Here is a 16,766-nt window from a genome sequence, read left to right as displayed (position 1 = left end):
CACGAAAGCTTATGCTCTAATAAATTTGTTAGTCTCTAAGGTGCCACAAGTACTCCTGTTCTTTTTGCGGATACAGACTAACACGGCTGCAACTCAGTAACAAAGAAGTCACTGTAGTCTAGTGCAAAGATCAGGTGACACCACCAGTGAACTCCTATGGTCTAGCCCCAGCTATGCCACAATGACTTAATCTGTGAATTTGGACAAATCACTCAATCTCTCATTTTCATTATTTTACAGTGATGTTGTGAGGATTACTTAGTCAATGTGTGTTCAGTGCTTTTAAGACGTTAAATGCTAAATAGTATTATTGTGGCACTCAGTTAAATTATAAAAACTATTTTTTAAAAATCTTGTTTTATATCTTTTAATGCATCAACTACAAATATTCCCTTATCCTTTCAGAGTTAAAATACTGTTATGGAGGAATTAATGTTATGGTTCTGGGTTTTCTCTGGGTTTAATATATCTAGTAATGGGGGCAAACAACCTAACTAGTTTTAGGATGGATCTTGATACATTTATGAACAGGATTATATAACAGGGTTGTTTGCATTATCCGGGGACTGGACTCAGTAACCAAGGAGAGTCCCTTCCAGGACTATATTCCTGTGTTGAATGTTCTTGATATATTTTGACCACCAGTCCTTGAAACTTGATTGTTTATTCTCACAGGATCAGTTCCCCAAATCAGAGAGAGTTGGATATCCTGACTGGGTGTATGCCATCATTGTGATCTTGGCTGGAGTGCCTTGTTTGGTCATCCCTGTCTTTGCCATCTACAAAGTCATCAGAAATTGCTGTCAAGAACAAGATGGACATCAGGGCCTTGTCATCTCAGTTTCTGAGCCCTCTGTGAATGGAGACCTGAAGAATCATGCATAAAAACGTATTTCAAAGAGATGGAAAAAAGACCTTGTTAGTGATGGAAGGAAAAACAAACCAAAAAATTTAAATGACATCCATAGTTAGTTCCATTGTCATAAAGGGGCAATGATGTGAGTTCCCAGGGGAACAATGAAACTAAGTGAATCCTATAGTAACTGATTTCAGTGTCTGACTGTTCAGGCAGGAGAAATAATGTGAACACTAATTTTATGCTGATTTGTGTCTTGCACACTCAATTGTTTTTAAGCACATATATCACTGTGTTGCACAGAGTCACAAATACTTTTCCTCAAGCGAAAGTTTTAAATATTTAATTATTAAAACATTTCTAAGTATGAAAAAGATTTCTTGATTTATATATACCATCTGGATATTTCACTAACTTCCCCTTTATTTTCTAATTGCCAGCAGATAGTTCTTTCCCCTGCTGACAACATAGGAGAGTAGCAGCAGCAGCTCAGGGAATGACACAATCTACCTTTTTTAGCTCCTGTTTAACAAACAGTGGAAGGAGAAGTGGTCTCACACACACCCCTTGTCCAAGACTTCCTTGGTGGCAGGGGGAGCTGACGGGGGACAAGTTAGGGTTGCCAACCCTCCCGGTTTCGCCGGGAGTCTCCCAGAGGCTACTAAAGCCAAACTGGGAGATTATAGGCACTAAAAGTCCGGCGGCGCAGTGGGGCTAAGGCAGGTCCTGGCTCCACGCCACTCTCGAAAGCGGCTGGCATGTCCCTATGGCCCCGGGGGGGAGATAGAGGGTTCTGTGTGCTGCCCCTGCCCTCCCCCACCCCAACTCCACAGCTCCCAGCACTGAACTTCCTGTTAACCCCCTACCAGGCCAGCTACAATAAACAAAACCACAACTTAATACTAAAGATAAAGTTATGGCACCATCTATTGGTGGAGGTGCTGGCTGCACTAATCATTACAACTTATCCCCTCCAGTTAAATAAGGATTTAAAACAGTAACTCCTAGGAACCCAGGTAGTCTGCCATCCACACAAGCTTCAGTGTAAGTCTGCTCGAGTCTTATATTTAACAATGGAGCTATTGCTCATAGTTGGATCTAGATTGTTAGCAATTTGGAGGGTTTATATCCTCCAGGTTAGGCATAGCTGTTGTGGACAGACTGTGCATTGAAGACTGCAGTGTGCTGAGGTCCCAAAAACACTTTGGCAATTCTTCCTGCAAACTTGTCTCCCACTCTAAGAAACAGAAATCTGCTGGGGTACCTCCAAATCCTGTTCTGCATCCCTCTGGGACAGTTGATGAGCATCCTCAGTGTTTACTCTCCGTTTTCTTTCAATAAATCTGTTCATCAGGTTTCAATGGACTACAGAAAGGCAGTGTCAAACCTGCCAATGGGCCCATAGGGCCCATGCCCAGGGGTCCCAGCCAATTGGAGGGCCCCAGAAAAATGGGCTCCCCAGAAGAAATCTGCCATGGGGCAGTGGAAGCCTGGAGCCCTGGCAGAAGCCGTGGGTGGGGCAGGGCAGGGGAAGCCCCAGTGTCCCAACCCCAGTCTCTGGCAGAAGCTCCGGGCAGGCAGGTGGGGCTGGGGAAGCTCCAGTGCCCTGACCCTGGTCCCCGGCACAAGTGCGAAGCAGGAGAACCGCCAGCACCCCAACCCTGGTCCCCTTCAGAAGTTCCAGGTGGCAGGGGAAGCCCCAGCACCCTGACCCCGGCTCTGGCCCCAGGACTGCAGGCACTCTCACTCCCTGCTGTGGCCCCAGGGCCATGGCAGGAGGACAGAGCTGCTCCAGTCTTGGGGCTGCAGTGGGGGATGGCAGAAAGGAGCAAACGGGTTGCAGGGCTGCAGTGGGGGGGGGCAGAATGGTGGGTGGAACAGGATGAGGCCACAGGAGAAGGGTCAGAAAGGGGTGGTGTTGTGGATTGGGCCACAGGTGGAAGGGGCGGAACGGGGGTAGAACCACAGGCAGAAGGGGTGGGGTGGGTCCCTCCACTTACTCGGGCCCAGGGCAGGAAACCTTAATCTGCCTCTGCAGAAAGGCTAGCTCTTCCTTTTTCTAGCAGCAAGAATACATTATTTAGTTTCTTAATTACTGTAAAAAGAAGTAACTCCTCTAAAAAGGAGTAAGTCTGGGATTTTTTCCAGACTGCCTTTTCCAGTTGCATAACCACAGAGCCTTCCTGGATGGGAATTTAATGTTCCTCTTTCCTGGCATCTTGTGTGTGGCATGCTCACCTCTGGCTCATTTGTTCCGCTACCTTCTGGAATGCTGTCCTAGATCATTGATATAAGAATCTGCCATGTCACACATCTGTGTAGGTGCAGGAACAAGCAAGGCCCTGTTGCCTGAACATTGCCACAGGGAAGCATGGTTTGCAGAGTCCAAGAATAATCTCATAGGGAGAGTAATAACTAGCTGAGTGCTATCTAGTTTTATATACAAAGATGACAAAATATTTCTCTGTATCCCAGTCTTGTTGGACTCAAAGAATGGAACCAATGGTGCAGTTTACTCTCTCCACTTCCCCATTACTTGCAGGTGGGCAACGCTGTGCCTCACATGGTTACCTGGAGTTGTTGGTAAACCTCATGTAGTAACTGTGATTCAAATTCCTTCCCCTGATCACTGTAGATAAAAGTTGGAGGGCCAAACTGCTATGCTACATGGTTCATTAATGCATTTGTAACTGTATCATTCCTTCTATCTTTCAGTGACTGCACCATCTCATACATTACCAACAGCTATCGATCGCCACCTGGTGTTTCTGGCATTGGTCAGTGTGTGTGAACTCCCAGTGCTTCGTAGTTTCGGGCATTTCCCCTAAAGGAGTCCTGCCTCTCCTTGCTGCAGCTTTCCTTTCTGGACAGGCGAGACAGGAAAGTACCAAGTCCTTAACATCTGCAGCCATGCCCAGTCAAAACAATCTGCCAAAAATACCCTGCTCAGTTATACCCCAAGTGGACTTCCATTTCATGATCATGAAGGCACTCTAGTACTGTTCTCTGTAAGCTGGCTGGCAAGACAATTCTTTTACCTTCATGCACCAGTAATTTGGTAGCCAGATCAAAGGATAATTATTTCTGGTACTGTGTTGGACTTCCCCAGTCTTGCTCTCCTTTGATAGGTCTGTTGGTGCACCGAACATAACTTAGGGTCCTTAGATTGTTCTTGCCAGATGTCCTCACAAGACCAGGCTGAATTTAGTCTCACCGCCCTTCACTTAGCTGAGAGCATCCCCAACAGATTTTGCTTTCTAGGTTTATGGGGAATTGTGAATGTACATTCTGACAGTTTGTGAATCCATTTCTACAGGTGTCCTTCTGGGAATGGGCAACAGGGGATGGATCACTAGACGATTACCTGTTCTGTTAATTCCCTCTGAAGCACCTGACATTGGCTACTCTCAGAAGACAGGCTACTTGCCACTCTTTCTCATATTTCAAAAAGGCCAATCCCCCCTCATAGCAGTTGTGTAAATGTTTGCATAACTCTCTATAGGAACCACAATCCGCATTGGCAAGCTGCTAGTAAAAGGCTTTGGAATCGCCATCCAAAACCACTACTAGGTATTGTACTGCTTTCTCATCTACCGACTCATTCACAGAGAGCAACAGCTCAGTCTGTCAGCTACTCACAGATTCCAATCTCATCAGCGTGACCATAAACTACTTCTCAGGCAAAAGTCCTTTTGCCATTTTGAAGTTGCTGCCACTAGTTGTAATACTCACTTATAGAATCACAGGGATGTATTGGGACACAGCAAGCATCAATTCCAGCACACAGAGTCAGGACGCAGCTTCCTGCTAACCGCTACCTACCCTACAACCCCAGGTCAAATACAACAACATAACAATACAAGACTTAACACTAAGATAAAGATACTGCACCATTTATTGATGGAAGTGCCATCTACAGTAATCATTAAAGTATTAAGCACCAGAACACTCAGGGCTCACACTGTAAGCCTCGTTTATCCAGCTATCCCCTTTCTCCACATGTATCACTTTGCACATTTTTTTAAAGAAAAGATCAAGTCTGAGCTGACCCATCCCCTGACTTTCCATCATAACAAAGATAGCCCATTGCAAAAAAGTATAGCTATGCTTTAAGGCAGCCAAGTGAGTTAGTGTGTGGAGAAATGTAACTACTTGAATTACTAAATCCTCACAAGTCCTCACTTGTAAGATAGACACTAAAGGGACTTGTAAGATAGACATTAAAATGAGGGGGGTTAATTTTCTTGTTTAAATGAAAACAGATTGTTTCCGTTGGCATTCATGCATAGAAATGATCCCCTCAGTTTCATATAGTCCACAGCCAGAAGAGGCCATTGTGAACATGTTGGTTAAGAGAATCTTAACCAATTAACCTGATAGAGATGTCCCACTCTAAACTGGAAGAAATTAGGATATGACATAGAAGATGCCAAAGAAAGTGATAAAGTTCCTGACCCAGAAGTTGTAATGTAGTTGGCTGTGAATGCAGCTACTCTTTGGATCAGTCAGAGGATGAAGTGACTGTATCCTACATAGTCAGTAGAGGAATAAAAGAGTTGTTGTAGTTTAATTAACACTACACTAGTCTACAGTAGTGGACCAGGACTCTTCATCTTAAGCTACTGCTGCTGCAATGTTTTGACTAAAGCTTTTAAAACAAATATGCAGGGGGAATTAATTCTGGAGCCTATAAAACTTGATGAGTTCTTGCACCATGGCCCAGAGTTTTAAAGGATTTAAGTGTTGCTTAGCTCAGCATTGCAAGGCATAAGTGACTTAGGAACCTAAGTCTCAGTGAAAATGAATTGGACTTAGGCTCCAAAGTACATAAATTTCTTTTGAAAATGTGATTTAAGCTCCTAGACAAATTGAGACTGGAAATAATGTGTAATTTTTTAATAGTGAAGGTAATTTAAATCAAGAATGGATGTTTTTCTAAAAAATATGCTTTTAGTTCAAACAGGAATTATTTGAAGGAAGTATGTGTTATACAGGACATCAGATGAGAAGATCACAGTAATCCCTTCTGGTTTTATAATCTATAAGCATGGAGAACATCAGGTGACTTGATCACAGACTACAATACTTGTACATAAGGAAGAGATTTCTGATAGTACACAGCTCTTTAATATAGCAGGAAAGGGCATAAATGAGATCCAGAGCATGGAAGCTGAAGCTAGACAAAGACAGACGAGAAATAAAGTGCAAAGTTTTTACAGCGATGTGACACTTTCTCAGGATGTCCTGGACCGTGGGTCACCATGCTACCTTCCTGCCTCCAGTGAGAGGGAGTCTTTCTTGTGGTGGCTGAATGTCAGCTCCCTGATATTGCCAGCCCTTCAGCCATTAAAGCACTCCCCTCTACGCTCTGCCAGTTTCTACTTTGTCTTGCAGTTAAACACTTAATGCACCCCAGTCCCGAATGTCTCAGAAGTGTTTCCCCCCGCACCCCCCCCAGTCCCCAAGTGTCCAGCCCTGTTGCTGGACACTCACAATAGTTACCAGGTTCGCTATTCCCACAGGCATAGTAGCACAGCAACTTGTGTGATTCAACTGAGTATCAGCTTCAATAAGAACACAGCGCTGTAATCTATTTATGGTGAAAACCAATGTAAGTCTGTTAACAACGGTAAAGATTTTAAGGGAAAGTGAGCAAGGGTAATAAGAACAACAGGTTACAAATAAAACGAGAGTATAACATGCTTTTACTAAACTAAAACTTAACTTTAGCAGGCTAAAAAATCTCTCACCTAAATTTTTCTGCAGAGCGTGCTGGTTTTCAGTCAAACCAGGATCAAAAAAGGTTCATGAATCACTCTCCTTTGCCAAGGATGTTCCTCAGTAAAACAGATACGAAAATGTCCTTTTGCTTCTCCTTATATTTCCTAGAGGTCATTGTCTTTGTTTCCAGAGTCAGGATGACCCTGCCCCCCGGGGTTCAGACTCCAGTGTGCTTTCCTCTGTTGAATTCACATCCCCCTGTTGATTTCCTCTGCAAATGTTGATTTCCTCCATTGTATCGACTTATAATGCTTAATTTACACATGAATCTAAGCAGACAGGTAAATCAACATTCCTTTGTCTAGGAACAACTTGTTTGTCAACTCTGGCTGGGACACAGATCCTAAAATGTATTTTCAATACATATATACAACCTTTAAAATATCACCTGTACATACGTCACATAACGATTATGAATCAAAATGACATAAGCTTCCATTAGACATTTACTCCTGGGGGAATTCTGCACCACTGCGCATGCGCAGAATTTATGTCCACCACAGATTTCTTTGCTTCCCTGCAGAAAAATGACTTTCTGATGGGGAAGCAAAGGAAAGCCACAAGAGCAGTCATATGACCCTCCCCAGCAGTATGTTTCGGGTGTCCAGGGCAGCCAGTAGAGAGGTAAATCACTGTGGGGAAGGAGGGCGGGACTGGGAAAGACCCGGCTGGTGCATCCTACCCTGCACCAGGCTCAGCTGCTAGTCCCCAGCTAGGCTGGGGAGGACAGGACTTCCTCTTCCCCTGCACAGCATCCGGGGCTGTGTCAGACCCACCTCCAGATTTCTTCCCTGGTTGTAGGAAGCTCTGAAAACTGCCCCCTCCTCCATCACTCCTCAGCTGCATAAGGAGGGATCACTGTACAGAGAGCTGCTCCCCCATCCGCCCAACACCCATGCATCCAGACCTTCTCATACCCAGACCCTCCTGCTGAGCCTCATCCCCCCACACACCCAGAACCCCCCCGATAAGCCCCACTCCCCCTGCACCTGAACCACCCCAATGAGCCACCTGCACCCAGATCCCCACCCTACCGAGACCCAACCAGCTGCACCTGATTCCCCACCCCACTGAGCACACTCCCAAGCATCTGGACACCCCGCCACTGAGCTCACCAGCATCTGAACCCCCCCTCCGCCGAGCTCTATCCCCCCCACACCCAGCCCCCCCCCGCTGAGCCTCAACCACCTTCACCTAGACCCCCCTGCAGATTCCCATTACCATTGCACCGAGACCCCCCCCCATAAACCCCTGTGCATCCAGATCCCCACCGCACCCAGATTGCCCCATACAGAACCCTCTCAATCTACACCTGGATCCCCCCACACTAAACCCCTCCAAACTTGGAGCCTGCCTTGCTGAGCCTGCCTGCCCACACCTGGTGCACATGGGGTGTTTCTGCGGCAGGCCCAGTCCTTGCGCTGCATTAGGGTTGGGTGCAACCTCACCACTGAGTCCGTGTCCCAGGGAGAGCTGCACAGTGATCTCCCACCTCTGTGCAGCTAGAGGCCTGTGCGCCCCAATATCATGCTAAAGCTTCCACATTTATTTGACAAATAAAATTTGCAGAATTTTGCAAATTTTTAAAATACTGTGCATGGAATTATTAATTTTTTTGGTGCAGAATTATTAATATTTTGGCGCAGAATGCCCTCATAAGTATTCTCACAGGACCCTTTATGAAAACAGTGTGTTTGTTTGTAAGGCCAGATAGGAGTTGCTGTTACAGAACATTGAACCCTTAACCAATTGGCACTGAGGGGTTTTTCAGGTCCCAAGTGAATTGCCCATTGAAACAACTTACCCAAGGATGTGGTAGATTCCACTCAGTTAATGGCTTTAAATCAAGACAAGATAGCTTAAAAAAAAATGCCAAGCTCAAAGAGACGTATGTGCTTGATGCAGAAAATACTGAGTGTTTTGGGCCTGTATTATGCATTATAAGATGAGCTGGTTATAATAATAATCCTGTCTGGCCTTAAAAATATATTAATTTACTGCACATTGCTACTAATATGTAAATCATTAAAGAAACTGTATTTACACATGCAAAGAAGCAAGTGTCAGGAGAGTTTGCAAAAAGAAAAATAGCAGTTAGAAAATAATTAACGTCATATTAGTTTACTTAATTAAGGTATTCTAATTTGTTTACATCTTGTTCTCATGAACCTAAGACAATTTTGTTAGAGTAAGGGCTCATGAGAAAAGGTGTTGTGCACAAGTACCAACAGGCATTATATATATATATATAAAAACCTATATATGCAATGTTGTCCTGAGAGCTTCTTAATGAGGCTTTGATCCCTAAACCCTTTAGCACCCATCAGCTCTTAACCAGGAGGCAAGGCTACTCAGGAAGACCAAAGCTTTAAAAAGCCTACTTCTAAGTGACCAGCGGCGCTAACGAACAGGAGCAGCTAACAGGGGAGTTCTGAGGTGGCTTAGGAGCTTAAGATATATCATTTTTTGAGCACCTTGCTCCACACACAACGTCTAGAGGAGGCCCACATTGTTACTTTTAGCCTAGTGACTAGAGCTCTTACTTGAGGGGTGGGAGGTCCAGGTTCAATACCCTCCTCTGCCTGAGATGTAGAAAGGATTTGAACAGTAGTCTCCAACCCACCTCAGGCAATCGAGCAAACCACTGAGCTATGGGATAGTTCAAGAGTTATTGGGTTAGCAAGAGAGAATGATTCTGTCATGGTGGTTAGGGCACCAACCTGGGAAGTGAGACCCCCCCCCCAGGGTCTCTTCAATTATTTATACACAGTGGAACAGCTTCACCAGGAGAGATTGAAGGAGCCACACACCAGAATATCCCACTGGGCTAATTGCCACCTCCCACCAGATTTTGAATGGGACCAGATAGGGACCCTTCCCATGAAATAGGCAAGTGAATGCCTATCTTCCCTGGATCACTCAGGTCTTAGGTGGGAGATAGGCATCCATGTGCATTGAGTGAGGCAGCAGGTGCTCAGGTGCTAAGGGAACTTTTACAGCAGAAAGGAGTTATGTGAATAGTGGTGGAGCCTAAGACTGGGATTTAGGTGGCTAAACCCCAGATTTAGGTGAGTAAATCAAGGATTAAGGCACCTAAGTACCTTTGTGAATCCCACGATTGGTCTCCCACTTCCCAGGGAGTTCCCTAATCACTGGGATATAGAGTCAATTGCTCCCTCTCTGGCCCTATAAATGTTTGTTCATTTATACAGTGGAACAGCTTCAGCAGGGGTGCTTTCCCCTTCTATCAGCTAGAATACCCAATAGCTCAATGGTTAGGGCACTCACTGGAGATGTGGGAGACTTGGGGCTGGCACTTAAACCCAGATCTCACACGTCCCACTTGAGTATTGGATATTCTAGGGAACAGCTCTGCCCCCAGTAATTTTTTGGAGAGGCTCAGTTTGGTAATGTTACTCATGTTTATTATTCATCTATACAAATAGTGTATAGGGGAGAAACAAACAAAATAGCCCCCCTCAGTACAGTGCATTAACTGATAAAAGTGCTTAATTTCATTTTTCCTTACATTTACTTTACTTTCCTTTTCTTCCAAAAGATGTCATCAGTCAACCCTTTTAACTGAGTGATGGAAACAAAGTAAGCTTCCTACCAAGGCTGGGGGATGGCTTTTTCTGATCAAAGCTGTTTAGGATTATTTTTAAGAAACACTTTTAAAAATATTTTATTACATTAATGTGATCTGAATGTTGCAAGATATTTTTTGTTTTCAGATGACAAAACTTTTGTAAAGTATCTGAGAACCTGGAGGTTTAATAGGAATCTACAAACAAAACAAACTATTTTACCCTGAGTTACCAATTAACAGTATCTCTCTGCGTTCTACAAATAAAGAAGGAAATTACAAAAAAACAGGCTAGAGAGATAGCTCCATCTACATATTCATCATTCCCAGTTTTGATTTTAAATTGCAAATCCTTACACTCATACATTTTGGGTGATGTAAAGTGATGAAAACTCCACCTCTTTTCCCGAAATCTTCAGACTCTCCTCATATAAAACTTGTAGGAGAGCCAGGCTCTGAATTATATAAAGTTCCCACCCCCCCATTCGTTAAACAGCAGGATAAAAGAATACCATACTTTGTAAGGATGTCAAATGCTCAGTCATTGGATATCCCTGAAGTTCTTAAAGAAGATGACAGACCGAAGTGGGACAATAAATTCCAGTATATTTTAAGCTGCGTTGGATTTGCAGTAGGCCTGGGAAATGTGTGGAGATTTCCATACTTATGTCAAATATATGGAGGAGGTAAGAGCAAGTTGGGATCTTTCATTAAATTAAACATACAATATTAATTTAACTATATATATAAAGCATGAATGGGCAGGGAAAATATGTTAATAAATCTAATCTTCTATTTTTGCTTTTTTAATGTAACCTTTTCCACAAAGTAGAATAGCTTTCTCACTGTGTGAAAGTGATATTTTAAAAAGATACACTGATTTAGGAAATGTCCACAAACTAAGAATGCTTTACAATAATCATGAATTAGGAAAAATCAGTGTTAAAACTTTTTACTATCATCATAAAATGAGGTGTTTTTAGTGGGGTCACACAGGGATTTAGTTTTGGCCCAATGTTATTCAATATCTTTCTCAATAATCTGTGTAATGCTGATGCCTTTGGGTTGGTCATCATCATCAGCGAATCAAACCTGGAACTTTTAGATCTTAATACATGAGCCACTACTACCTGAGCTGAAAGACTCAGCTATCCTATGCTAAGGCTGTATAAGGCTCATCAATGTCTGTGTGATTTAGTCCCCACGAGAAGGGAATACAGTGCCACAGTGAGTGGACATGGCTTACATCTGGTAAATGTATAAAATCTATGCCAGTACAGTTTGCAGATGACACAAAATATGAAGTGTTAAATGAGCAATCGGGATTGTTTGGTAAACTAAGTTTAGTTGAATAATATGCTTTTTGATAGAGCTAAATACAAGATCAGATATCTGAGAACCAAGAATGTAGGTCACACTTATAGGATGGGGGTACTTTGGAAACAAGTGGCTCAGAAAGCTATTTAGGTGGCATGGTGGATAACCAAGTGAACATAAGCTTCTGGTGCAATGTAGTGTTTAAGAGTACAAACACTTGCAAGTATAAGCAGAGAACTATCAAGTAGATGTAGGGAGATGTTATTACAACTAAATTGAGCATCAGTGAGACCATTTTTTGAAATGGGATGCACACCTTTTAAAAAGTAAGCTGAAAAATTTGAGAGGGTGCAAAAATGAGCTACAAGAATGTTTCAAGGTCTGGAAAACCTGCCTTACAGTGAGAGACTTAAAAAGGTCAATACATTAGCTCACAGAGAAGTTTAAGAGGTGACTTACTGATGATTTATAAGCAACTACTAGGTGGCTAGAAGCTGAAACTAGACAAATTTAGATTAAAATAATTTTTTTTACAGTAAGGCTTGTTAGCCATTGGGGATGAACAGTGAGGTGCAAAATTTGCAGACCAATACAAAATTACTCAAGATGATTAGGTCCAAAGCTGACTGTGAAGAGTTAAAAAGGGATCTCACAAAACCGGGTTATTGGGCCACAAAATGACAAACAAAATTCAATATTGATGAGTGCAAAGTAATGTACATTGGAAAACATACATACAAAATGTTGGGGTCTAAATTAGCTCTTACCACTCAAGAAAGAGCTCTTGGGGTCATTGTGGATAGTTCTGTGAAAACATCTGCTCAATGTACAGCAGCAGTCAAAAAAGCTAACAGAATGTTAAGAAACATTAGGAAAAGGACAGATAATCAAACAGAAAATATCATATTGCCACTATATAAATCCATGGTATGCCCACACCTTGAATACTGTGTGCAGTTCTGGTCGCCCCCTCTCAAAAAAGATATTTTAGAATTGGAGAAAGTACAGAGAAGGTCAACTACAGTGTTTAGGGGTATGGAACAGCTTCTATACAAGGAGAGATTTAAAAGAGTGGGACTGGTCTGCTTAGAAAAGAGATAACTAAGGGGGGATATGACAGAGGGCTATAAAATTATGAATGGTGAGGAGAAAGTGAATAGCAAAATGTTATTTTGCCCTGCACATAACACAAGAACCAGGGGACATCCAATTAAATTAATAGGCAGCAGATTTAAAACTAACATAAGGAAGTGTTTCTTCACACAACACACAGTCAACCTGTGGAACTTGTTGCTAGGGGATGTTGTGAAGGCCAAATGTATGACTGGGTTCCAAAAAGAATTGGATAAGTTCATGGAGAATAAGTGCATCAGTGGCTATTAGCCAAGATGGTCAAGGACACAGCCCCATGCTCTAAACCTCTGCTTGCCAGAAGCTGGGACTGGACAACAAGGGATGGATCATTGAATAATTGCCCTGACTTGTTCATTTCCTCTGAAGCATCTGGCAAGGGCCACTATTGGAAGACGGGATACTGTGCTAGATGAACCATTGTTCTGACACAGTATGGCTGTTCTTATGTTCTTATGTCCTTAAAAATCTATGAATCTTAGTTATTTTAGTATTTAAAAATGAACCAGAATATTATTTTCCCACGTTTAAAATAGTAGTACTTAGCAATAACATTTAAAAATCACTGGTGTGGCAGTGATTGAATAATTTTTTCTCTAATAAAGCATATCCTGCCATGGACTCTTGTTGGCCTCTGGCTTGGGATTTTCCCTGAATGGGACTCAGACACCTGGCTAACCCTTTGGGCTTGGTTCCATCTCAATTATGGGGAGAAAAAAATGATTCCAGATTCATCCACTTGTACACCAAAATGTATGATCTGTCAGAGTACACTGTGTTACCCTACATAACTTCCTTGCCTTTCTTACATGCTTTGATAAACAGTGAAAAAGTATCATTCACATCTGCCTTAACACTCAAATAAATGAATGGAGCCATTCACACCTCAGAGGTTTTGTTTCAGGCTCACTGCAAACATAACTGTATTGGTTACACCGGTCACATTTAAAAATTTAGATTTCTTTTTTTTTTTAAAGCGAGTTTGTTCACAATCTGCCTCAAAAAAAAAAAAAAAAAAAAAAAAAAAGATCTTTGTCCTGAATTGAACTAAATCCAAATAAAATCTTTCAGCTGAAATACATTTTCACATGCCTCTGCATTTCATGGTTCCATTTTGGACTGGAAGCAGAAGTGTCAAAATGTTATGAGAAAGTCCATTATTCTGAGATTTACAAATCAATTTTTCAGATTCCAAATTGAACTTCTAAACCTTTTGTATTTTGTTCTTCACTAGTTTAAACATAATTAGGACAGCTATGAAAAATGGCAGAAAAATTATAAACGTGCATAAATGTCAAAAAATGCACATCTGCCTACTGAAGGGTTTCTTGCACATTCCTATGAAGCATCTGGTACTGGTCGCTGTTGGAGGCAGGATATTGTAAACTAGATGGAACATTAGTCTGATCAAGTCTGACAATTCCCAAGTCTACCCAGCACACAGCAGCAGTTAGAAAAAAAAAGTAGAATAAGCTAGATATTTTAAAAAGGGATTGAAAAGGCTGAGGTGTTATGCTTTGCACTTCTATAGTTACATCAGTGCAAAGTTGGTATAAAATGATATAATTATGTAGTAATTTGCATCCACTTTGCCCTGTTGTAAGCAATGACACAAAGTTACAGTGGTGAATAAGCGCTACTATATTGAACTGTAATCAGTGCTCCATACTTGAAGTTCCAATTTGGTTACTTTACCTTAAGAAACATAAAGTCATGAGAGTAAAAAAGGTGTGCAGCACCTGACCTCCCCTTGCTGCTCCATCAGAGGCATGGCTGGGGATTTCATAGGCACTGTGGTACCTGGGTACCCCTCTTCCTGTTCTCCACTACCTTCATTCTCTTTAGGTTATGAGCCCTACATACCCCTATCTATATTAAGGAATTATACAAACTAGGTGTTTCTTGTGCATTCAGAAACTCCCAAGATTATTTATTCTGGAAAGTAGAAATTAGAAGATGTTTTGCAGATTATAGTTAAAAAAATGATGGCCATAAAGTTAATCAAGATAAATAAATAACATGGCTAGATTGATTTATTTAAGTCTTGTTAATTTCAAGCTAAAATGTGACTTTGGGTGGGATTTTCAAAAGCACTCAAACAACTTAGAAGCACAAGTCCCTTTGATTTTCAATGCTTTAGGAACATAAATCCCATTTACAAACTTTTGAAAAAAAATCTCATCTTTCAAACACAGACCTGAGCAAGGAATGCACTGGGCCATATGAAATCCTGTAAAGCATTGTACCTCAGAGCCAGTCTATACTCTGAGGGGAATAGAGTATAGAATATCTGTGGGAATATCTGTGCCAATGTAGGTACACTACTACCTTAGTGTAGCTGCAATGCACCAGTGCAGTGTAGCCTAATTTGAAACTGTCATAGACATCCACAATGACTTCCAAGGCATAAACTGCAGTTCCCACAAATGGTTCAGGTTTGGGTTTTATCCAAGTGTTTGGAAATCAGAGGTTATATTTTTCCTCATCTCTAAGCGCTCTACAAAACAAGAGATAAAAAGTAGGAACATATTTTCGATTAATGTCAATTGCTTCCCATCAGACCTCTGAACCTTATTCATGGCAATTTGTGTTACTAAGTAACTTGGGTCTAACACGCTCAGCTCAATAGATTTGCAATCACAGAGAAAAACACAATATCAGTGCTGAAACTTTTATCACTCTCTGTCGTTAGTGATTATTTGGGTTTATTGCCTGAGTTAAGTAAGTTATTTACTCGCTATGGCTAATGGATATGGATGCTGTTTGCCAGAGTAATAGGAGGCAAACAGACAGGATCCCAGGCAACTAGGATTGTAAAAGATGATTTTTAAAGAGCCTGTTATGTACTTTGGCACTTAAAATTGACATACGAAAAAGGTTTTTTAAATAACAAATATGTATTGTGATTTGGAAAATATGTAGGACTTGAAAAGAAGTAGCTAGTCTAATAGCAACTTGGTGCAGTGTTTTATTTCTGATTATAGCCTACTATAGGTATGTCTGCCTCAAGCAAAAGTCCTCAGTAAGAGATCTTATGGGTCATATCAACTATTACTATTACTACTGCACCTAAGTTCAAGCATGTGACCTTACAGGATGAATTAAAAAAAAAAAAACAAGTTACCTTTCTTGCAAAGAGCAAGTTTTATTGTGGGGAAATAAAGTCACATTTTTCAACTTGGCATTCAAATCCCATCAGGGAGGCAGTGCTAAACTGCAGCCAAACAACTGACTTAGAAATCCCTATGGCCTACCTTATCCTCTAGCCTGATTTTGAACTAGCTGCCACAAAATACAAGAGTGTCTGGAATAAAACAGACTCCTTATATTCTCAGCAGGGAAATATGACCTATACATATGAAGTTCACTAGTCGTTTCAGTAAATGGATTAGATCTTGAAAGTGAGAATTATGAAGTTATTGGAGGTAGAATAGATGTCTAATGTGCTCCTGCTTCCGGCCAAGTTTGAAACTCAAGAGGCCTTCATTTTACTGTACGGAAAGAGAGAGGTTCAAATTCAAGTGTACCTTTTTCCTAAGGAAGTAACAGGATCAGGTATGTGAGCATAAAGTTGGAAGAAATTAAATCTCACTGTACACATATCTGGATATAGTGCATGTAAGTGCATATTCATAGAATTTAAGGCTGGCAGGGACCATTAGATCACCAAGTCTGTTTATCACAGGCCATTAAATTTCACCATTACTCCAGTACTGAGCCCAGTAACTTGTATTGATTAAAGGCACCCAGTCTTAATTAGAAGACTCCAAGAGATGGAGAATCTACCACTTTGTTGGTAGTTTGTTCCAATCGTTACTCACTCTCACTGTTAAAAAAAAAATTGGTCTTGATTTCTAATTTGAACTTGTCTGGGTTTAGTTTCCATTCACTGTTTTGCTTTCTCCACTAGATGAAAGAGCACTTTCATAGTTGTTATTTTCTCCCTGTGAATGTACTTATACACAATCAAGTCACCTCTCAATCTTTGTTTTGATAAATTAAACCGATTATAAAGCAACAGAGAGTCCTGTGGCACCTTTAAGACTAACAGAAGTATTGGGAGCATAAGCTTTCGTGGGTAAGAACCTCACTTCT

The 16,766-nt window shown here is 41.6% G+C and overlaps 2 protein-coding genes across 2 annotated transcripts in view; both read left to right on the top strand.

Moving 5' to 3' along the window:
- Positions 1–1,176, top strand: part of SLC6A19 (solute carrier family 6 member 19) — a 64,502-nt gene extending 63,326 nt beyond the window's left edge. Inside the window, 1 exon segment of the mRNA XM_026659241.1 lies at positions 585–1,176. Coding sequence (XP_026515026.1) covers positions 585–885 — 301 coding nt within the window. The 3' untranslated portion in view covers positions 886–1,176.
- A 9,573-nt stretch (positions 1,177–10,749) lies between these two features.
- Positions 10,750–16,766, top strand: part of LOC112103367 (sodium-dependent neutral amino acid transporter B(0)AT3-like) — a 93,766-nt gene continuing 87,749 nt past the window's right edge. The window contains exon 1 of the mRNA XM_024195084.1: positions 10,750–10,909. Within this exon, the coding sequence (XP_024050852.1) occupies positions 10,750–10,909 (160 nt within the window). The remainder of the gene's footprint in view (positions 10,910–16,766) is intronic.

The sequence above is a fragment of the Terrapene carolina genome, unplaced genomic scaffold (genome assembly GCF_002925995.2).
Source record: "Terrapene carolina triunguis isolate 2854851 unplaced genomic scaffold, T_m_triunguis-2.0 Scaffold613, whole genome shotgun sequence".
Taxonomy (NCBI): domain Eukaryota; kingdom Metazoa; phylum Chordata; order Testudines; family Emydidae; genus Terrapene; species Terrapene triunguis.
Note: the sequence above shows the minus strand (reverse complement) of the source record. Positions and strands in the feature narration are given on the sequence as shown.